The sequence below is a fragment of the Diadema antillarum genome, unplaced genomic scaffold (genome assembly GCF_040938485.1).
Source record: "Diadema antillarum isolate AM-2024a unplaced genomic scaffold, OU_Dant_1.0 seq00000805_RagTag, whole genome shotgun sequence".
In the NCBI taxonomy this organism is placed as follows: Eukaryota; Metazoa; Echinodermata; class Echinoidea; order Diadematoida; family Diadematidae; genus Diadema; species Diadema antillarum.
In genome coordinates, this window is record NW_027271687.1 from 65,051 (window position 1) to 88,426 (window position 23,376).

General features: G+C 38.9%; 1 protein-coding gene across 1 annotated transcript; it reads left to right on the plus strand.

Moving 5' to 3' along the window:
• The first annotated feature begins 10,536 nt into the window (after nt 1–10,536).
• Nucleotides 10,537–16,990, plus strand: LOC139739548 (uncharacterized). Its single transcript, XM_071650150.1, has 3 exons — nt 10,537–10,694; nt 13,275–13,404; nt 15,328–16,990. The coding sequence occupies exons 2-3, from the start codon at nt 13,323–13,325 to the stop codon at nt 16,716–16,718; spliced, it is 1,473 nt and encodes a 490-aa protein (XP_071506251.1). The 5' UTR covers nt 10,537–10,694; nt 13,275–13,322; the 3' UTR covers nt 16,719–16,990.
• Nucleotides 16,991–23,376: the final 6,386 nt, after the last annotated feature.

Below are 23,376 nucleotides of genomic sequence, written 5' to 3' on the forward strand. Positions count from 1 at the left end.
TTCAAGTACATGTGTACGCATACAATATACGAGGAACTATCCACTGAGGCCCCTGTCTTTGTTTTGTGCCTGACTCGATATAAATAAATAATATATCGATAGACTGGTCCAAAAGTTCAGTCTCAGCTCTGGCGTGATTTCCCTCGTATCGGTGGTGAGTTTGATGCTGTCTTCCGTGTGCGATATATTTCTGTGTTTTTAGAATGCTAATTAAGTACTGTGCGCTAAATTTTAGGCTTTTCATCTTTCCAAACGCATGAATATATTAGACCAAAATTTTTTATCCAATGCATCGCGATCGAAACGGGTGTACGTTTGTTTGATCTCGATCTCTTTGTGACGTTGCAAATTATACCTGTATGATTAGCTGAGTAGGAATTACAGGAACACAATGAATTGCAAAGCAGCTAGGCGCACGGCAATACAATACGATAGGACCTTATAGGTAGGCCTACGCTATATGGGTACGTTATACATCGTCATCGGTATTCTTATGCCACTTTTTCATCCATCTCTTTTCCCACAGGGTTTCATACTATACTTGGCTGAGGGAGATCGGAGTGAAGAGCCGTGATGTATGATGTTGGAGACGAGCACGATGATGCCTGGATTAACATGAATCATATTCCGTCGCCTCGGCAACAGTCCCAAGGTTAGTGCGGTGGTTCCGTGACATTACTTTGCTTCAACAATTATTTCAATCCCATGAAATATCTGCACGCCAGACCAAACGTAAATTCTACCCCCAATATACCCCTAACCCTAATCCCCTAATTCACCACAAACAATAAACTAATTTCCATATCCCTCATTACACAAAAATCAATTGATTAGTATAAAAAATAGTATAAAAAATGAATATCAAACGCATCAAGGCGAAACACTCAATGAATCGAGGGGCTGCATTCTATAAGCTAGGCTTCCTAGCAGTTCGCTCCATATTCGAGATGGTTTCCTTAATACGATTCAGTTATGTAGTTACTCTGCCTACAATGTGTATGTATTTCCTAAAACTATGTTTTCTTTTGTTGTAACAAAAATAAAAAGTCACATTGTCTTCTATTTTTGAAATATATGCAAATGTCATAATGCTTTTGAAAATAAAATATCTTAGAAAACAACAAGTAAATATTAACATAACGTAATAACGTAAATCTTCCTTGAATGAACATCACTTAAGTATCTATAATTCCATAATAAGTTGCTACATCCACGTTTTGAAATTCAGTTGACGCCTTTCTTTTTTACTCTAAAAGCCTCTTGTGTTGTATGTAAAATTCAATTAATCAAGTAGCATGATCAATTAATTCCATGAATTTAGCAGTCATACCGAGATTCATAGAATATTCTCCAGACTTGACACGACTTTGTCCGATAAATGCTCTTCTGAAGATATTATTTTTCTTAATACCAAGTATCATACTTGCAATTAAACACAATATTCCTGCTTTTAACGTAACTGGACAAATCCCCCTTTACATTTTAACATTCTCTGATATTTTCTCAAACTTGCAGAATTTCTAAGTAATACTGTGGAATATTTAATTCCATTTAAGAAATTTTATAGTCACGCAAATAATGAATTTCCATCACCCTCTCCTTATCCACCCCATTTCCTCGTTACAATAACACAACAAACCCCTTAGCAAAATCTTGTTGAGCTTTAACAAAATAATATAATAATTAGTCGTGCAGTACCTTGTCACCGTACGTATGGCAGCACACACGCTTCAAACTCTAAACATCATTACTTCCATAAAATATTGTACGTGGTACTATGTTGTGTAAGGAGATCGGCCTTGATAAGTCTCATAATGTGTATGGCCTTTTCTCATTTCCTTACCAGTGTGCATGGACTCTGTTATAAAAACAGATGTTTATATCATTCCTCTGTTTTCATGTAAACGTGATGTGCAATATTTTGTTTTCCCGTTCAATTGCATACTTTTGTTAGTCAGATTCATTTAACGTACATTCAATTTCGAAATGCGAGCATTGTATTTCATACTCGTGCATTCAAGTGAGCTTGTTTGGAGCATTCAATTTCATTTTCAGGCCATCAAGTTCGTACTTCGCGCGATCAATTTAACGAGGAAAAACACTCTGCTCTTTGCGATAGATAATTGAAGTGGGATCGCGTGCATGACATACATGAGTTGTGACTCTTTTACACATGGGACCTTAATTTTACGTCCTATCAGAGGGACATGTGCCTGTATATATATATATATATATATATATATATATATATATATTTCGTGAAGCCCGAGTTCATATTTGTCAATGAACAGGTGGACCTCCAGTGCAAAATAAATATCATTCATCATAAATCCCTATATATTCAAAGCTAAATGGAAAAAGTCACACATACACGGTCCTAAACTAACTAAATTCCGATCCTCTTTTAAATTGAATGAAGCTATTTGGAACATTGCTGCCTATTCACGAATTTGAATGACCGACGCGATTCCGTCGCCAAATTGACATGAATTTTAATGCTCAATGCTGAAATGCGTGCTCCTCTCTTAAATTTGAATGCCCCGATAGCGAATTGGAATGCTCCGGCAGTGAATTAGAATGCTCCGATAGAGAATTTGAATGACTGGATTTTGAATTTGATTGCTGATTCAGTGCTGCGAGCGTGGAATGCCTGAAATTGAATGCTCGGAATAGGAACTTGAATGACAAAGTATGAAAATGACCGGAAAATTCTTGTAAGCATGCTTGATGAAATGTATTGATATAAAATGAATTAAATAAAAGGCAAACAGAGTAACACCTATTCTATATTCGTGTTACATACTATGATAAATACGTGATATCTTGTTAGACTTTTATGAAAAGTTTCACAGTGACAGTTTTTAATCCACCTCCAATTCACCACAGCCATCAAATTCATTATGCTGAGCACTGACCTTCATTTAGCACAACACGTTTTACTATGTTATGTTAAATCTGTCCGATTATTTCTTAACTATATGGCAGAATACTTTACGGTGACTAGACTTCCCCGTGACATATTGTGCGCCTTATTGATTTCCACTCTCAGGAACAGCATTTGCCCGAACTGTCAGCAGACCAATTCAGGGGGTTCAGCTCAGCAACCCAATGGGCATGCAGGTCCTCAACACCGCAAAGACGCTAGATCCGCAGGGCGCCCCCTTGCTGGAGTTCTCAAGGGAAGAGGCCACGTTCTGCAAGGTGTGTAAGGTTTCGTTGACAGGGGAGCAACAAGCGAGGCAGCACTACGCCGGGAGAAATCACCGCAACTTGCTGCAGAGGATGTCTCTCGGAGGAGGACGGCCCGCGCGGCAAGATGGACAAGGGTCAGGAAATCTACACTGCAGCATCCGCCAATACAGCTTTACGGAAGCGTTCAGCGCTATACAGATAATGCGCCAGGAAAGAAACAACAAGAAGGCAGAAGCGGTCGCAAAACCCAAACTAGCTCAGCAAGGCGGCGTTGTCACGGGCTCCTCAGTGGAAAACCAACCATTCTCCCTATTTTCCGGTCAAGGGGTGTTACTCGGGGGCTCCACTTTGCCATCCTGCAGAGGGGTGGATACCACTGGGCGCTCCAACGATTTCTCCCTCCCTGGTTTATCCAATGGACGTGAGTCTCTAGGGGAGTCGAGGCACACGCCTACATCTGTGGAGGCGGATTCTAGTCTCTTAGACTCAATGACCACGGCAGCCAAAGAGATGATGTCATTTCCACAGGGAGTGGCAACTGACGGTCGAAGTCGACGGCACAATATTGGTGCAGACATCGCCGGAGAAGCTCTCTTGAACAGTTCTGACGCAGCTACACTCGGTAGTGGTCTTGGTGGGCAGATTCGAGACGATTCCTTCGTATCAATAAAAAATTCGACATCTCCCCACACCAGCTGCTTGGACGGCGGAGAGCCAAACCCTGACTTCAATCGCTGTCGTCAGGAGATTGTGACGGTCTGCTCAAAAGTAATGATGAGCATGATCCCCGAGATTGCCAACAAGGTGGCCGACATGCTCACTGGTCAAAATCCAAGTATCGTTCGAGAGACGAAGCTCCAGGCTGGAAGCTCTGCTGATGTTGGTAGAGAGATCCACCCACCAATGTCCCACAACGAGCAGCAGGGTGGCTCCAGTCAGTCCAGTCTGATTTCTTTGGATCACCTCAACCGGGGCTCTTCGGACGATTCTCTACCACTAAATGCGGCGCCATCTCAGAAGGTGCTCTCGACTATGGAAACCTCTTGGCTCCAAAGCGCCATTTGGGAAAGCCTGAGCAAGCAAAACGCCAAGTGATGATGTATTGACAAGCAGTGCTGTTTGTCATTTTGTAATGGATGACCTCGTGCAAATGACAATTCGCGCAGTGGATGCAACATTTTGCTTGAAGTTCGCCATTGAATCGCATGCAAATATAACTGTTTCGAGATTGGTTAGTTGGATCAAATCTGTAAGAACTCCATAAATTTGTAAGGATATAACTAATACTAGTAGTTCTATCATAATACTACAATCTCAGAGATTAATCGACTGTGGTTGGCACGTGATGTTTTATTATATTCGACTGCATCGATTAATCTTTCTTCCCTTTTTTTTTTTGCAATTTAAATCATCACCATAATATGGATGAAAGTATGTAATATACATGTGATTTTTCATTGGTTGTTTTACAGGTTTTTTTTTTTTTTTTTAATCAGTAATGAGTATTGTTCCTGTAAATCTTGAGGGCATACCTGTTCTCTAAGGAATGTGAGATAGAAAATTTTGCTTTTGAGGTTTGGAAAGTTATCACCCGCGTTTGGCTTGAGTGAGGTAGTCCCGGAGTCTGGAGGGTTGTTTTTTTTTTTCCCTTCTTCTTCCTTTGTTTTACGATAGCTTGAGGAGGATGCCGACGAGGTAGGGGATGGGGTATTGCTTTAGGAGGAAGAGGGTGTAAGGGGGGATCTCTGCTCAGAACCCTCGTCTCTTATCATTATTATTTCTCGATTATTTTCGCTTTTTGTTTTTGTTTCACATTCCAAAGATTTTGTGTATGTGGGCTTAATACACACACTAATGTAATGTATGCAGGGGCGGATCCAAGGAGGACCGCAACCGGCGCACGCCGCCCCCCCCCTTTATTTTTTGTTGAAACAATAGAAATAAAAAGAAAAAATGGGGGAGGGGTGCCTGCGCCCCCCCCCCTTTAATTTTGTAAACGCGCCCCCTCTTTACGGAATTCCTGGATCCGCCCCTGGTATGTATTATTGAATAGGTCTTACTTTATGTATAAGTCAGTCAATACTCGTCAACGATTTCTATGATCACGTGATAGTGGTCAATATTTGGTATTTCTACACAATACTATTGACTGATCAACAAACAATGTAAGGCTGATGGAATCGTGATTCAATAATAAAAGGATTCCATATTTAATGTTAGATGTTGGGCGCAGGTCTGGAGGCTCAATGACTTTGTTGTTAGTGACCATAGACCAACCCGCATGGTGTAATAACTGATAGCAGTTGTATTATATATTCTCCTACCCCGCCCTTTCCCTCTTCTAAACAAAATGTACTACCCCGTCCTGTCTACCCCCCCCCCCCCTTCCCCCGTAAGTAGGCATTCTGAGCTGCCACGTGTAGACAAGCAACAGGTTATAATGGATGTCCTTTGGCACAATTTGATTATTGTTTGCGTATAATCCAATGGTAATGTATAAAAAATCATATGTATCCATGTTAAGCAATGTTAAGTATATCTATAGTGTGCCGCTACACAATCGGCATTGCATATACGTTTTCCTCTTTTAATCACTGTAATTACATACACTGAATAATTATTCAATATGTTGTTGTTTTTTTTTCATTTTTAAAGCATCACGATATCATCACATAATATAAGCTTAGATTTTGATTGTTATGGTCTTGATGTACCAGTGTGTGTAGAAGATTTAAATATTCTTTTTTTATGATTTATCTTTGAATGTTAGCGAACATGTATTTCTATCTTTTTTATGACTGTATGTCACAGCAATTCAGTCTTAGGACTGTTGAGAGTGGAACAACTATGCGAAGGAAATCAGTGTGTTCCTACTACTACTACTACTACTACTACTACCTTTACTAATCAATTTAATATCATATAATGATATCAGCTGTATTTGTATAATGTGTCAGCACGTGATAAGGTGCTAATGATATGAAGAGTTTGTTCGCAAAAACCGATAAGTCCACATTTGCCAAATGAAGATATTTGCGATTAAAGGTCAAGAAAAATAAAGAGAATAATAAAAAAAATATTTGCTTCTTTTGACCATAACTTCAAAAATGTACCTTTGTAGTGACCAATACGTCATCAAAATGGTATTATTTTGTAATTTATGACAGAGACGGTACTTCAAAATCTTCAAAAATGGACTTATCGATTTTTTTTTTTTTTTTTTTTTTTTGGCGAACAAACTCTTCGTATATCGTGTGTATCATGAACTTGCCAGCAGGAGCGGGTGTGAGATTGTTTTGTTTGATTGTTTTTGTTTGTTTGTTTGTTTGTTTGTTTTTCAAGGAGGTAATAAATCTCGATAAAAAATCGCTGGGTATGAAGTGCTCTTAATGATGTGCTTTCCACCAGTCACCATGAATGTGCTAGTCACCTAGCACCTATCAGGTCAATGGGGACTTGGGATAAATCATTACACAGGAAAGGAAGGGGATATTATGAAATCATATGTTTTATATATATATATTATATATATATATATATATATATATATATATATATATTATATGCATATATTTAATATATATTATATATATATCTATGATATATACATATATATATATATATATATATATATATAAATTATACATATACATATATGTACATGATATATATCATCAAATATAAAACTTAACCAAGGTCATGCTGTAATCACCAACCACTATGCCAACAGTTTATTTCGGCACAGAAATTTTCAAGCTATTCGCTTTTGATTTAACACTTGAGAATGACATTGACAGACTGATTAACACACACACACACACACACACACACACACATACACTCACACAAAAGGGATAAATTACCAAGATTTGACATTTTAAAATTTCGCATTTTTTCAGAAATATTTTCTTGACCAGTCCTTATGAATATTCAAATAAGTGAGTTGATTTGATGATGTCACATCCTCACAATTTCTCATATATGTTATATAAGAATACATGAAATTCGGAAAAAAGATATTTCAATGATTATGTTTAGCTAATCCAAGTAAAAACACTTTCCCATATATACCAAAATTTATATCAGCGTTATTATTATTATTATTGTTTTTTAATATGGGTGGTTTAATATCCTTACAGCTGAAATATGACAATGTTGTCATTTCTGTATAAAGGAATGAATGTGAGAGCACGACATCATCAATTTGATTATTTGAATTCGATTTTTGTCTTTTTTGTATAGTTCTGTAGGGAATATTTTTTCTTTTTTGTTTGGAAATTAACTCATTTTTGGGATGGATTTTTTAATTACAATTCACGTATTTATGATTCATGTAAAACAGCTTTTCGGACTGTTTAAGATTTTGAAATTATTGTACAATGTAAACTGAAATCATTGTACATTGTACAATGTAATGGTTAATTGTTACGTACTATTTTGTTCGTTAATGTACGACAAAACACTCCTTAAGTCAACCTACATAACATACATGTGAATTGAGTAAATTCAACAATAATAGCATGGACGCACCAGGGGAAATTCGGGGGAAATCGGATAATTTGTTCAAAAGTTATGAATTTTTAAAAATATCTGCACAGCTAATGCTGCTAGATTAGGAGACTACTACAGTGTATGATGTCACATGCGTAGGAACAATATGAGAAAAATTTACAGACAATATCACAAAATTTTACTTTTTGTAAAAAAAAAATGCATATTTCCTCGACTTGTCGATGATGTATGTTAAGGGTGTAATATCATTTCCCTTGCCTTAAAGAGTTAAGTGGAGAGTTTTCTTATATATGCCAGGAAACAGAAAAATACGTTGAATTTTCTTCATAAATTTTCTTTCTATCGTTGTACACATGATCATCAGCTGTAATAGTCTTCTCATTCAGCAGTGACTGGGCAGAAACTTCAAAAACATCACTTCTCACAGATCTCACAACTTTTCACAAACTCTCACTGATGTGTTCTACTAGTATTGCTGCATTCACTCAATCCACATTTCTATGAAGGTGGACTTGTTCTTAAAGATAAAAAATAGTGGAGTGCAGTCCCTGTTTTCTCTATACAATAGAGAGAGAAGGTACACTCTTTCTTTCCTTTCTTTTATGCGTCATGCTGGTATATCACGTATAGGAATTGCAATTGATTCATGTTCTCCATTTTTCAAATCTTTCCTCGTGTCTATGGAAGCCGGAATGTTTAAACCCTAATATTATATAGTACCTAAGTATTCACGTCATTATCACTCCCATGTCAAAATTGCTATTAGAGCAACTGCTTATAGTGTGCAGCATGTGGTTTACTTGTTCTCATTTTATCACACACATACATGTGAGAAGAATCTTCTGTGCCCCGAGTAAAACTCATTCTCTTTTGTTTATCCTTACTTTTGGTCTTAATTTTACCCGTGCTCCTCATCCTGTTCCCCTCACTAGGCTTTTGTTGGGACCTATACTCAACAAGCTTTGCTATTTAGTAGGTTCCATCGTATTTCTCTTCGCATCCTTTACTTTGATTGAAAATGACACATCGACCGTTATGTGTTACTTTTGTATTCCTATTTCTTCATGTATATATCCAAGCTGGACATTTTGTATTACATTTTGTTATATACCATGTATTTTCCATTGAGAAATACGAAAATAAATTGAAAATGAAAATTGAAATTGAATTATGATTGCAATGTTACGATACAGTGTACCGTCAGTTTATGTGTTGACTTGATACACATAAAATCTATAGCAACCATAAATTATCTACTTGACTATCTATTTAATCTACTCCTTATTTTCTCATTTTTGTAACACTTTACCTATTTCTTCAATTATCATATAGGTCTATTGATATGATTATTACTGTTGGGCCTATTATCATTATTCTTATCCTTAGTGTCTTATTATAATTGCGATTATTATTAATGGTACTATCTTCTTTATTATCATCATTATTATTATCACTTGGATATGTGACCCTGCACGTCAAAACAAACAAAAAGTCGCCAGACATGAATTTTTAGTTAAGACCATATTATTCTGAAAGAGCAGACTTTAAGCTTTAAAATGATGTATAACTCAAATCAAATGGACTCTCCTAACCCTCAAAAATATTGGAAAGAAAGCACAAACTCAGGAAATGTGTGAACTGAGAAAAGAGGCTCTGCAGTACAATGTCTATTCAAGCGCTTGATCTTTACCAAACCGTGCTGGCTGTGCGATGAATGGGACAAAAAAAAAAACAGGAAGTACCCCACCAGAGTAACAACAATGAAGGGATTATCAAATTAAATTGAAATAAATCATGCCTCATTAACACATTCTGTCCATAATTAATGCCAACTTTCAAAGCAGTAGCACTATCCTTTCAAAAGTTATTAGAGAGGAAAGTGAAGAGTGTGGACAAGGTTTTTTAGAAATGAAAAAGTGATTCTAAAGACACACCTAATCACACTATTCTACCAAAAGTGTTCGAGATAAACTGCGAAAAAAAACCCCACATTTCCTGCCCGTTTTATGATACCTAATTTAAGCATAATGTAAAACAAGACCCGCTCTTTCAGAAAATATGAAAAAGTCAAGTTCGGGTAGGTTGACCCATTTCACTTATTTTCAGTCCTCACGCAAAATCAGTGTGTGCGACTTTATGTTCGTTTTGAGGTGCACGGTCACATATTTTCTTTTGTCGTTAGCTCATGTGCTGTCCCACCGTTCACACTCTGGTAGTTGGATTTCTTGACATTTTCTTTATACTTACCGTATCTGTTCAACTTTCACATTACAACTTTATTTTGCTTGGATGTGGGAACAAACTCTTTATTACTGTTTGATATTGCATGTACATTGTGTTGTGGTTTTGGATGATCCGATAAAACATAAAATAACAACATGAAAAGCGCCCTCCTTATTATGTTTTGACGGGCACTCAGTCTTTCATTGACTACACAAAAGGGGAAGCACGCCGGAAGATGGCGCAATCCCAGAGTAGATCCCACAGGAGTTACGAAAATCAACACTGTCGGTGTAGTCGTAAATAAGAAGCGTTTCTGTGATTATTTAAATATAAAAAAAGAAAAAAAGGGAAGTAATAAAAAAACAAACATGTAATATTTCAGTTAAAGGTGATTTATAGAACGGAAATTATCTTTGCTATTTGCTAATTAAGCAATATAGTGTTATGTTCTGCAAAAATCCTGTTCTCTGTGATTGATGTGCAAAAGTTTAAAGAATAAACGACTTTGAATACGACTACGAAGTGGGAATTCCCCACACTATTTACTGACCGTGTGTTACAGTATGCTGCGCAGAAATTGGTCAATCGTCTACCCTCCATTCCCTGTATTACACGTATCTATACGCATGTACGACAAAATATTCACAGCTATTAAAAAGTCAGCTGTCACTTGTACGGTGAGCTTGGCTCTATATAAATATCGACAGACGCAGGGTAGATTAAAATTTCTCCAGGCTGGTTCACTGTGAAGTCTTGTCCCCGAATCGGTGAGTTTGATAGAGTGTATTCATACCGTGTGTTTATGTATTGCCGATCAGCGGTTTACTAACACAATGTAGACTAGTCTATTAATAGACAGAAAGATCCGTCTGCTGTCCGGAGGACTCTTTTGTATTTTGCCATTAACGCCGTCCTCCGTAGACAGACGGAAGGTTGTAGTACCCATTGCTGTGTGGATGTTCTTAACCACTGTCTCTATGGAAAATTGGGTGAGGTACCTCACCCTTCTCGATTGCGTCTAATTCACGGCCCTAGGTCGGCAAATTTAAGCTTGAATAGTTAAATCAACTATTCAAGAATAGACTACACTCACCAGATTAATGAATAATCCAATATTTCGGTCGAATTTTCAACGCAAAACACACATCAACCAGCCCGTCGCGTCGTCACGTTCAAACGGCAGAAACATACAGTATGAATCTATTAGCCAATCACATGCGAGGTAGTTTCTACGTGTTTTTTTTACTTAATAAAGTACCTCGCATGTGATTGGTTTACAGATTCAAAATGGCGACCTACTGCTAGCGAACGGCGATGTTGCGATATGGATAAAATTTCTGCATTATAACCGCGTTACTGTGAGTATTTTGATTGCAAAATGTGAGAAATTAACCCCAAATATTGCTGCATAATGTGTCATGTCATGTCAAACTTGTTTGAATGTAAAAAAGCTGTATGAAATTTGGTTTATCGTAACGTTTGATCTGTGCGCTACTGCCACACAGGAGCTGGCATCATTGACTTCGGTCTGTATACGGAGGGGATCCGTGAAGCCAGACGCAGTCTCCGCGGAACATTCCCCGACGGACAGATACAGACCGATCTTTCGGTCAAGTCTATTAATAGCTCTTGGTGTGTTCTTTCAGTACGCAGAATGGTACCGGTGTATCATATTTCAAATGAAACTGTGTAGAATAGCGGGTGTGATCTCGATATCTTTGTAGGCCTAACTGTGCCAAAAAATTCTGTATAATCATTAGGTCAACTAACGTTAAGCTACGAATTAAACTTCAACGTAGTATTGCAATGCAGCGCAGCAGTGAACAAACAATTTTAACAACGGTACGCTGAATTCTGCTGTAAATTTATCCGGTATGCGGTATTTTGATAACGTGTAAGGACACTGTTGACACCAAGCGTGTTACTGTTGGCACGCCGTATTTTACCTACGGGTCAGTCGAGTCGCGGGCGGTGCACCGTAATGCTGTAGGTAGGCAACAAGCACAGTATACCATCGGATGTGAATGGTGTCATAACATATCATTATCTCATACATGTATTACTGATCACCTGTTTGTAATGTGTGCGTAATAAGTATGCAGATAATTAGCCCGACCAGACGCTGTAAGTTCGCTGTGTCGCGACGTACCTACGTACAGCGACTGGGCTGTGTATAGTTAGCAGATAATTCGATGTATACATCTCATCTGTACAATAATGACAAGCATTATATCATAGAGTGGGTACTGCTACTTTGCGCCGGAAGACCCGCCAAAAATGGCAGGCCATGGGCTAACGGTGCTGATCATTGTCTACCATAACTTGGGGAAATATTTTTGATGAAAATGAGAAAAGTGTGCTTATCGAATTTCGGATATGAGGGTTACTGATAAATCTTTCCTCTTTAAAAGAAATTGATTGTATGACAATTTTCTCTTAAAAACAGAAAAAACAACAGTCGTAGCTCTTCTCTTTAAAGTGAGATCGAAATATTTCTAGGAATATTGAGGTTGAATGGCAGAATGGTAATGAAGGAATTAGATGCGTTGATCTATCCTGAAAGTTTGAAAGAGACCTTGAAACCTTGATGAGATAATCCCTGAAGCAGCTCTTTTCGAACTAAACTGGGATGGGATGTGCTGTGACAGTAGGTGATGGTGCAGTCATAACATATTTACAAATAGATGTGTACACTAAAACTGCTGTAAGCACAGATTTACAGCAACATGGGACCCACAGGAGGTTTCAACCCTCTGATCATGACAGGAAGGGTAGCCTCCTGGAAGGCAGCTCCTGTTGGGGCAGTACCTGCCATGGTTGGCCACTGGTTCCAGACTGCACTATATAAGTCATAATCAATCTTTCTGATATCGACTTAAACATTAAGGCAGGGATGCCAAGTTAAAAAAAAAAATATGACTTAGATTTTCATGACTAGGCATCTCGGCGCGCGAATGTGCGCGCGAACGAGAGTGTGGGAGGGGTTTTTTCCCCATGTGGCCTCCCGCGGTAGGGAGATTTTTCAATTTTAAGCTCTTAATGGTGCGCTCAGGTGCATACTTAAGTGATTATTTTTTACTTATTTTGAAAGACAAAAGAAAAATATACCTTCAATTGCAACTATCACTTTAATCCTTTGAGCTATGCTCCTTATTATAGGCCCAAGTTGCAGACTTCGCCCGATGCGTGAGAAAAATGGGTGCCATGCGTGAGATTGTGAGACGGACCCTAAATGCTTGAGTCTCACGCAGAATGTGTGAGACTTGGTAGCTCTGTTAAGGTGAGTGAGTGATATTATTCTTAATCTTAATCCTTTGGATCTTCCTTTTTTGTGTATTTTTGTCCAGAGTTCAATATTTGATCTTTGCTGAGGGAGACCAGAGAGAAGAGCAACGATGTTTGAAGTAGAAGACGAACACGAAGAAGCCTGGATTGACATTAATGATGTGTCGCCTAGGCAACCGTCCTCTGTGACAGGTATGTGCGTGGTAGGTTATTGATTAGGGATGAACCAGAGGGCCCAGATGTCGCGGACACCCTTGCAGTGCCGTGTTGTTGTTGTTGTTGTTGTTGTTGTTATGTTTTTTTTTGTGTGTCTGTGTATGTAACTATTTGCGCCGTTATCTCCATCATATCAAAATCAAGAACAGTAACTCGAGAAATGAATAAAATGTAGTGTAATTGATTAATTACCGTCCTTAGTTAAAGGGGGTGGCTAGTAACTGATCAGTGGGAATCAGTGGGAATGCTGAGGGATGATTGTTGCAATCCTTGTGGGATTCATTTAAGAGTACATTATATATCTATTCTTGTGTGAAAATTATTTGCTTCAGAATGATCTCATATTCAAGTAATGTGCAGTGTAATGTTTCCAGGTAAGCGTCCCTGGTCAGTGACGGGGCATTAATCTGCACATTACTTGAATATGAGACCGTTCTGAAGCAAATAATTTTCACACAACAGTAGATATTTAATGTACTCTTAAATGAATCCCACAAGGATTGCAACAATCATCCCTCAGCATTCCCACTGATTCCCACTGATTGGTTACTAGCCATCCCCTTTAACTGACTGATTATTATTATTGTTATTATTTATTTATTTATTTGTTTGTTTATTTATCTATTTATTTAGTAATTGTATTTGGTGTGTGGGAACACTCTTCTCTCATACTTTTGGGGCAGATAAGGTCCAGTACATGATGATAATGAAAAAATCTGGTCAGTCCGGATGATGTGCCTTGTCAGTTGCACATAAGGCATGAGGGCGCTCCTATATATCCATACCAAAAACTCCATAGAGTAAAGGAGTAGACTCCCTTATACTTTATAAACACCAAAATGAATTATCTCACAAATAATCCGATATACATTTCAACAGAAAAAAACATTTTTGCAGATAATTTATATTTCATATTATGTAGTAAATAAACATCCGGTTGTGCAGAGTGCGGTGCTCTATGTTTTTGAATATGATAGGCTTCACTCCGTGTTGAACTGTATATTTTTTTTCGTTCTAATATAGGGCTATGTACTACCAAACTCGAAAAAAAAAAAAAAAATCAGAAAGTTACAAATGGACTTTATTATGTATCTACTTTTTTTTAATGTCTTGGCAACCTATATCCCTCATCATTCCATTACTCAACACATGCAGTACCAATTAGTCAAGTATGTTCAAGTTTCAGACACATCTAAGGGCCAGAAATTGAAGTGGCACCCTGAGAAAATTAAAGAAAAACTGGAAACACCTTTGTAAACTCATACACTATTACATACGTTGTGCCATTTTCATCTGTTTAACCTCTTGTGTGCTTCATTGATTAACTGTCCGTATGTATCCGTGTGTGAACTTTGAGCGCATTTGATTCATGGCACAAAAAGGGTTAATCGGCATAGTTTTGTCTGTATTGATACAGCATACTGGTAGACTGCTGTATCCAAATATTCTGCATCAGACACTCCATGTCTCAAATTTAAAAAAAAAGTTACATGTGTAGGACCTTATTTCAAACGACTTGATGTGTTATACCCAACACATCAAGACGAAACATGGAATGGAATTAAAAAAACATTTGTATATATATGATTTGTACACTGTGTAAGATTGTTTGGACTGTATACAAAGAGTGAGAGTGATCGTACATATAGCCACCTTCCAATTCATCACCGCCATCACTATCATTATTTTGTCACTGTCTCCCATTGAAACTGCATCTTGTTAACCCAATGAGGACAAGTCTTGAGTATATTTGGGCAGGGGTACAAGGGAAATGCATGTTTTAACAAAATAAGCCCGTCCTTAATGGGTTAAATGTGACCTAGTTGCTCTGTAACATTATGTTACAGCAACAGGACTTCCATGTGACAAATCCTTTGCTTTATCCACTTTCCCTCTCAGGGACAACATTTGACCGAACTGTCACCAGACCAGCACAGGGAGTTCGGCCCGAGCCAATGGACATGAGTGTCCTGAACACCGCCAAGGAAATGATACCAAATCCGCAAGGCACCCCCTTGGAGCTGCGGATCTCAAGGGAAGACGCCACGTTCTGCAAGGTGTGCAAAGTTTCGCTGTCCGGGGAGGAACCAGCAAAGCAGCACTACGCCGGAAAAGCTCACCGCAAGGCGCTGCAGAGAATGTCTCTTGAAGGAGGCGGGCACCAAGGTGGACAAGGGTCAGACAATTTCCACTGCAGCATCTGCGATGTCAACTTCACAGGAGCTGCCAGCGCCAAACAGCACTACGAGGGCAAAAGCCACAAGAAGGCAGAAGCGATCACCAAGCGCAAGGAACCTCAGCAAAGCGGTGTTGCCAAAAGCTCCTCTGTAGAGACCAAACCCTTCTCCCTATTTTCAGGTCAAGGGGTGTTATCCGGGGGCTCTGGGTTACCAACGACCAGAGGTTTGGATACCACTGGGCGCTTAAATTATTTCGCCTCCAATGGTTTTTCCATTGGGCGTGGCTCTCCAGCGAAGTCGAGGCAGGCCCCTTCATATGTAGAGGCAGATTCTACTCTCCCAGACTCAACGACTGCCATCCAGGACAAGATGCCATTCGGAGAGGGCGCGTCGCGTGAAGCTCGAAGCCGACCTCGCAGGATTGGTGCAGACATCGCCGAACACACTCTTTTGAAGGGTGATGCTGCTGAAGTCTGTAGTGGTCTTAGCGGGCAGATTGGAAGTGATACCTTAGCAATCAAGAATTTGTCACCTCCCCCTAGCAGCCTCTTGGATGGCGGCAACCCTAACCCTGACATCGATAGCTGTCGTCAGGAGATTGTAGCGGCCTGCTCAAAAGTAATGATGAGCATGATCCCCGAGATTGCCAACAAGGTGGCCGACATGCTCCTTAATAGTCAGAATCCCAGTATCGTGCGGGGGATGGTTTCATCAGGAAGCTCTTCTGAACCTGGTGGAGATACCAACTCCCTGCCGTCCCACAACGAGGAGCCAAGCTGCACCTCAAGTCAATCCAGTCTGATAGCTTTTGATCATGTCGACCGGAACTCCTCGGACAGTTCTGTGACTGTGGCTCTGGCATCCACGCAGGATGTCTTCACTACTACTGGATCTTCCTCAAGTCATTCTGCAGCTGGTCCTCTTGTCTCCATGCAGTCTCTCTCCAAACCGCCAGGGCTTTGGCCCGATAGCTCGTCGAGGCCAATCAGCAGTGTCGGTAGAGAGGACGAGACAAAAGTCGACAACCTGAGTGGAGGGCTGGATGCAGCGACGTTGAATGAAATATACGACTCTATGTGGAAAAGCCTGACCAAACAAAACGCCAAGTAATGATATATTACATGCAATATTGTGTGGCAATTTGCGTAGTAGATGCGACATCCCACTTGATGTCACGTGCAAATAGGATTTTGAGATTGGCGCTGGTATGATTCAAATTATTAAATTTGAACTCCTTTTCTTTTTTGCAAGGTTCTTTAAATGGCTATGTCCTTTGCCGCTAAGTGTTGTCTATTGTCTCCTTCACGTCACGTGCTGGAGCGCTATACACCAACTTCGGTCCATTTGTTTGAGCATATTAATACTGATTTCCAACTCCCAGTTTGCAGGGGATCTGATTGTCGGTTAAGGAGGACCGGGGGGGGGGGGGGGGGGGGGGGGGAGGGGAGAATGTTACTGATTCTTTATGCTCCGTTTGTTAAAGACAAAGTTCACTTTAATCTTAAAGCGAAATGAAACCCATCATTCAGTTCTGCATCAGGATTGAGTGCCTGTAGCAATACAATGCATATAGTATTCTAACACATCAGCAAAGTTTTGAGGAAAATCGGACATTCCGTTGAAAAAAAAAAAATTGCGTTTTTGAAGTTTAGTTTCCTCCATCGCTGGGATGAAAGCACTACTACAGTTCGTGACGTCACGTATGAACAACAATGTTATAGAAATTAACTTCAACAACATGTTATTTTCTTTTTGTATGAAAAAGTCTACACTCATTCAACGTGTTAATGCCATTATTGTGTACGGGTTACAATAATAAACGTGGTATCTAAAATAGGTGAGTCATGTGCTCTTTCAGAAATGCTAGACAGAGAAGTAAAAATAAGCTGAATTTCATTAAACATTTTATATCATTGTTGTCTATAAGTGACATCACAAAATGTTGTAGTCCTCTCATCCAGCAATGCCAGAATCAAAACTTGAAAAACTCATAATTTCTCAACGGACTATCTGATTTTCCTCAAACATTGCTGATGACTCCTAACCTTAGTAATATTGCTGCAGTTCCTCAATCCTCATAATACAATACAGTATTTTGATTTTGCTATCCTTTAATTGTACCCACTGAGTTGGAAGCAGGCAGGAAAGAAAGTGTAAACACGCAAGAAAATGTAAACACGCAGGTGCTGATACAAGAGGCGAAGGCCGAAGTAGATGCACTAATGCCTTTTCTCACTGATTTTATTATGATTTGACATCAAAGATGCGTTGCTATGACAAAAACCAAGTCGGTTTGCGCTTAATGTTGAGCCTGCGAAACAAACGCTATCCTCAGGCATGCCATTTGGTATATTTGGATGGAGCTATTCCTTTAATCGTCTATTAAGCTTGCATGATAGTGATGATAGGATTTATTCTATGTATTATGGTTATTATCTTGCACAACTCGCAAATCTGGTATGATTATGTGTCTATGATTATGCGAATAATTTACACTAAGTGTGAATAGTGGAGTCGCTGTAAATTTCAGCAAAATTGGACTGTTCGAGACTAGTTCATGCAACTCCATAGTATTATAGAAAAATATCATTCGACTTTAATACTTTCTACTACTGAGAGAGAGAGAGAGGCGAGGGAGAGGAAAATAGATGTACAGCTTGTATATAAGTTGTAATCTCAAGCTATAGCAATGACGTGACTTATATTCAATCCTTTTTTGTAGCACATTGCATTTTAGATATGCACACTGAATTGCTCTGAACATACATATAGCAAAAATATGGATAGCTTTATACTTGAGCTTACCAATACTTCTTGCTCGTGTAAACAAAAATGCCGCATTATGATAACTGTGTATGTGTGGGTGTGTGTGTGTGCGCGCGCGCATGTGTGTGTTTATGTTACAATTTCAAGAGTAAACACTTCACATCTAAATTGCATGAAATGAAGAGAATAAACCAAACGAACGGTTTGACGGAAGTTGCATCAAAGTTGTATATAAGATGAAGAGCAATGTGAAGTTACGTAAGTTTTGACGGAAGAGTGTTACATTGGTTGCAACCACCATGCAACTTAGATGGGGGTTATGACGTCATCTTCTCACAAGTATGCCATCGAGTTTGTTCACAAAGATCATGCGTTTTGATGTTTTGGTATAGATAATTTTAGCAATATCAGTCCTTCATTCCAAACAGTCATATTGATTGGACTCCACAATGCACCACAGTTTAAGTGAAATTGACATGAGAGTATTTTATTTATTTTTTTTTTTTGTGATCGTATAACCAGCAAACAAAACCTAACACACACACCTTCTTTTGGGTAGATGTTTGTGCAGGTCGATGGAATACTTGTTAGAAGATGACGTCATTCTGTCATGTATTTTGCATGCGTAGTTGCAACCAATGTCATTGTTTCCGGGAAAAAAACAAAACAAAACACGCGTGACGAAATTTTAAAACATATATTTTGATTTTCTGTCCGAAGAGAAACCATCCGGATTATGTTTGTTTGTTTGTTTGCACATGTCTCTTTGATTTTCTTCGTTTTTGTATTCTTCACGGTTTAGTTGGACATTGGGAGTCTGTGTTGTTATAAGACTTATTTCATGTAGTTCTTTTACGTTAGAATCAGTGACATACAGCCTGCATAATAACCTTGCCTGCATCATTTAATTTGACGCTATATAACTGACCTTGTAATCTTGTCGTATGCATACATACGGAATAATAAGCTGTGCAATCTACGTTTGTATGCACTTGTACTAAATTAAAGAGAATACGTGCGTCTGTTTTTGTATACGGAGTACCCTACTCTGCGATGTGTCGTAAAATTAATACAGAATAAAATAAACCCTGCAATCTGTACAGCACTTATTACGCTCGTGCAAAGTCAAAGGGCACTTGATGTATGTGTTTGTACCAGTCTATGTATTTATGGGGACAGTATGACTAATCAGGGTGAAATATGAGAGAGAGAGAGAGAGAGAGAGAGGGAGAGAGAGGGAGACAAAGAAACGGACCGATTCAGAAGAGAAAAGAGTGGAAGGAGAGATCGATTAAAAGGAGAAAGAGAGGGAGAGAAAGATAATGAATATCGATAAAGACAGAGAGAGAGAGAGAGAGAGAGAGAGAGAGGGAGAGACGGATCGAATTAAAGAAAAAAAGAGAGGGAGAGATGAGTGAATAAAAAGCCATTGATTTTTAAGAGAGAGACAGAAAACAGACAAAAGGACAGTAGAAAGCGGAGACAAGCAGACAGACAGTATGCAGTCGTAATTGTATGCTATTGGAAGCATGTCTTCCCTTTCATGTTTATGATGCAAGTACAAAGTAGGCCCCACATTGTACAAACATCAGGGGCGGATCCAGGAATTCTGTAAAGAGGGGGGGGGGGGGGGGGCGTGACTAATAATTTCTGGTGCCACTTCCGGGTTTCATTTCATTTTTTTCTTTTTATTTCTTTTGTTTTTAATGAAAAATTAAGGGAGGTGCACCGGTTGCGCCCCCCTCTGGATCCGCCACTGAACATGACAAGGAGGACGCTGTATGATATATAATTATGTATAGCTAAAGCAAGATAGATACATACACATAGATGAATATTAATGTGTACAGCTGGCTACATCCAAACAAATAAACGTATTCCTTTTTTTTTTTGTGTGTGTAGTGTAATCAAAGATGTTTCACCTTTGTTCAAAGAAGACATACTGAGTTCAATACAGTGATTTGCTGAACTTATGACTTCAACTGTACAATGTATACTGCAGTTTGCCTGATCCAGTGTAATTAATACATTATGTCTGATTGCTCAATTCGCATGGCAACAAGGAACGAGGAGATCGGTCGTTTTTTGGCAAAAAAGGTGTATATCTGCCGTTTTACAGCGACTACAAAGCCGACAAAATCGACTTTAAAGATTTGGCAGTTTCCTTGACCGTAGAAGCCATCTAAACTGTGCAGCGCTCAGGGATTTAATTTCAGGATTAGTACACACTTCAAATTTCATTTACTGATAATTTTCTTGCATCAAACTTTAAAAAATACTTCGGAATCAGCACTTTTAGGAATATAGGTCCTACATCTTTTTTTTTTTTGCCAAACCACGTTTACAGGGACTGCAACCCATGCTATTTTGGCAAAAAAGGTGTAGCTTGACATAGACCGTGAGAAATCGTGCATTTAAGTTGGCAAAAAGGTGTATGTATAGAGATACAGTGTACACCCTTTTGCCAAATCAAAAGCAGGAGAACTGATGAAATGATACAGAGATGGCCCCAAATATCTCGGAAACAAAGACTCGATGACTTAATACGAAAGCTGGTCAAGTGAAAATTTGGCATCGAACCCCCCCCCCCCCCCCCATAGCTTTGCTTGATAACCATAGCATTAAACTCAATAGTCATCGTTACGGAGATCGCCAGCGATAGGGGAACTGCGGTAAAAATTCGAGTTCTATGGTAATATATTATTTTGAATCGATTTTTCCAGTTTCTCGACACGTGCAAAGATCATCGTTTTTCGTCACCGTTTTTAGACATTATCCTGGTTATGAATGATTTGTTGATTGAGTGAGTGAGTGAGTGAATGAGTGACCAATGAACGAATGAATGAATGAGAATAACTTGTACGGTTATGACTCACTGTTTGATTTGTACACGACTCGTGTTATCATGCCAAACGAAGTTTGAAGGGGGTAGGAATCAGCGGACGGTCGGGCGGGCGGTCGGTCGGTCGGTCGGTCGGTCGGTCGGTCGGGCGGGCGGTCGGTCCGTTGCAAATCTTGCGTCGCGAACTACTTCCTCAGTTTTCAACCGATTCCCATAAAACTTGGCACAGATGTGTGCCTTGGGTTGTAGATGTGCAAGACGTATTTTTTGACAGTACCCAAAAGTACGTTGCCATGGTAACGGCATATTATTGGCTGTACAAATCTTGCGTCGCGAACTCCTCCCACAGTTTTTGATATTTCTATGAAATTAGGTACAGATGTTCATCTGAATATGTTAATGTGACACATATTTCCGCCGTAGTGCGTTGCCATGGTAACGGCATGTTATTGGTAAAATATGCAAAATGCATGGCAAAACTGCTTCATCAGTGTTCTTCCAATTCTCATGGAATTCATATTGAATGTTTGTCTTAGGATATAGGTCAGCATGACACATTTCTTGACAGTGACAAAAAGTATGTTGCCATGGTAACAGCTCACATATTATAAAATGATGGAAAATTTTGTTTTGCAAACTACTTCCTCAGTGTTTGCCCAATTTCCATGAAACTTGGTACAGACTTTGGTTGTAGATGTGCAAGACGCTCGACAGTAGAAAGTACGTTGCCATAACGGCATATTAATGATCAAGGAAAGATCTTGCGGATTTAACTACTTCCTCATACCAAAGCTTATGAAATGCAGTCGCTGTAGCGACACTAGTTTCCCTTGGCTTGATTTCTATCTTCTCCTAGGCAACTTGACTAAGAATTCATCAATGATGCCGTTACTATTTATTTTATGCATCATTATTCTTCTCCTTCAATCTCTATCTCTCTCTCTTTCTTCATTTGTTTCTTCTCCTTCACCATCACTACCACCACCACCATCTTTTTCACGACGGTACAGATGTTCTAAAGAATTGTCGCGAAGAAGCTGGGTCGTTTTGTAACGATTTTATTCGTCCATCACGTTCTCAGCAAATTTTATCATTTTATCATTATAGACATGTGCAATCATGCACTCGAATCACAAGATAATGAAATAAATATTACGCTCTGGAAAAAAATTCCCATTCCATTTTCCTTTCCCACTGGTAAACTGCTTCCATGCAACGTTAGCGACAAGTTGAATGGCTGTTACCATGGTTACTGGGAGGGTTAAAGGAGACCTCCGGACAATTTTCAGACTTTTAGTGAACAACTATAAATTGGTTATACTGGGTACAGAGTTTCAGAATTTATTGTGATTGGGATGAGGAGTAAGGATGTTTTCGAAATTTAGAACAAATCACAATGAACAAGGATGATGACGTGGCAGCCTCACTATACGAATGCATGAGTGGGGGCTCAAGGAAGCAGAACAAAAGAAGAAAGCATGCATAAATTCTACGCAGGTGCATGAGGTATTGTAATGGTACAGGCTTGTATTACACTGTTACATTTCTGAAATATTATTATGTGAGGCTCTATGTTATCATCCCTGTTCAGTGTAATTTGTTCGGGTTTTTTTAGAGTATTGATTTCTTTGCTCAAGGATCACAATAAATTTCACATATCTATACATGAAGCTGTTGATTCATGTACTCCATGATGTGAAAACTATGAAAATCGTCTGGAATACTTCTTTAAGCCGATAATATCACATGGACCGTGGCGCATCAAGCTTAGGATATTTCCCTATTACGCCATGCAGGACACATTATGTTGATGGCCCTATAAAGACTACTTGTGTTTACTTTTAGGTGGCACATATAATTCAATTTATACCACAAATCATTATAGTTATGGAGGAAAATCAGGAATGCTACCAAAAAAATTAATAAAACATTATGCAAAGTTCAAAATGATAAATAGGCCTTAAAAAAAAAATGCGCAAACATAAACACATGCACACGAAGAAAACAACGTGGTTTACACTGTATAGGCACAAGACCAACAATGCCGTATTCTAATGTCATCGTCTTAAAGTGAAGTCACGTTTGCTCTTGTTGTGATATTGATCTTTGGGGTTTCAAAACATAGGCCCTTTTCAGCTAGGAATCAAAGCTACCCGCTCT

Coding starts and splice junctions, on each gene's coding strand:
- LOC139739548 (XM_071650150.1), top strand. CDS start 13,323: ATGTTTGAAGTAGAAGACGAACACGAAGAAGCCTGGATTGACATTAAT. Junction 13,405..15,327: donor GCAACCGTCCTCTGTGACAG/GTATGTGCGTGG, acceptor TTTCCCTCTCAG/GGACAACATTTGACCGAACT.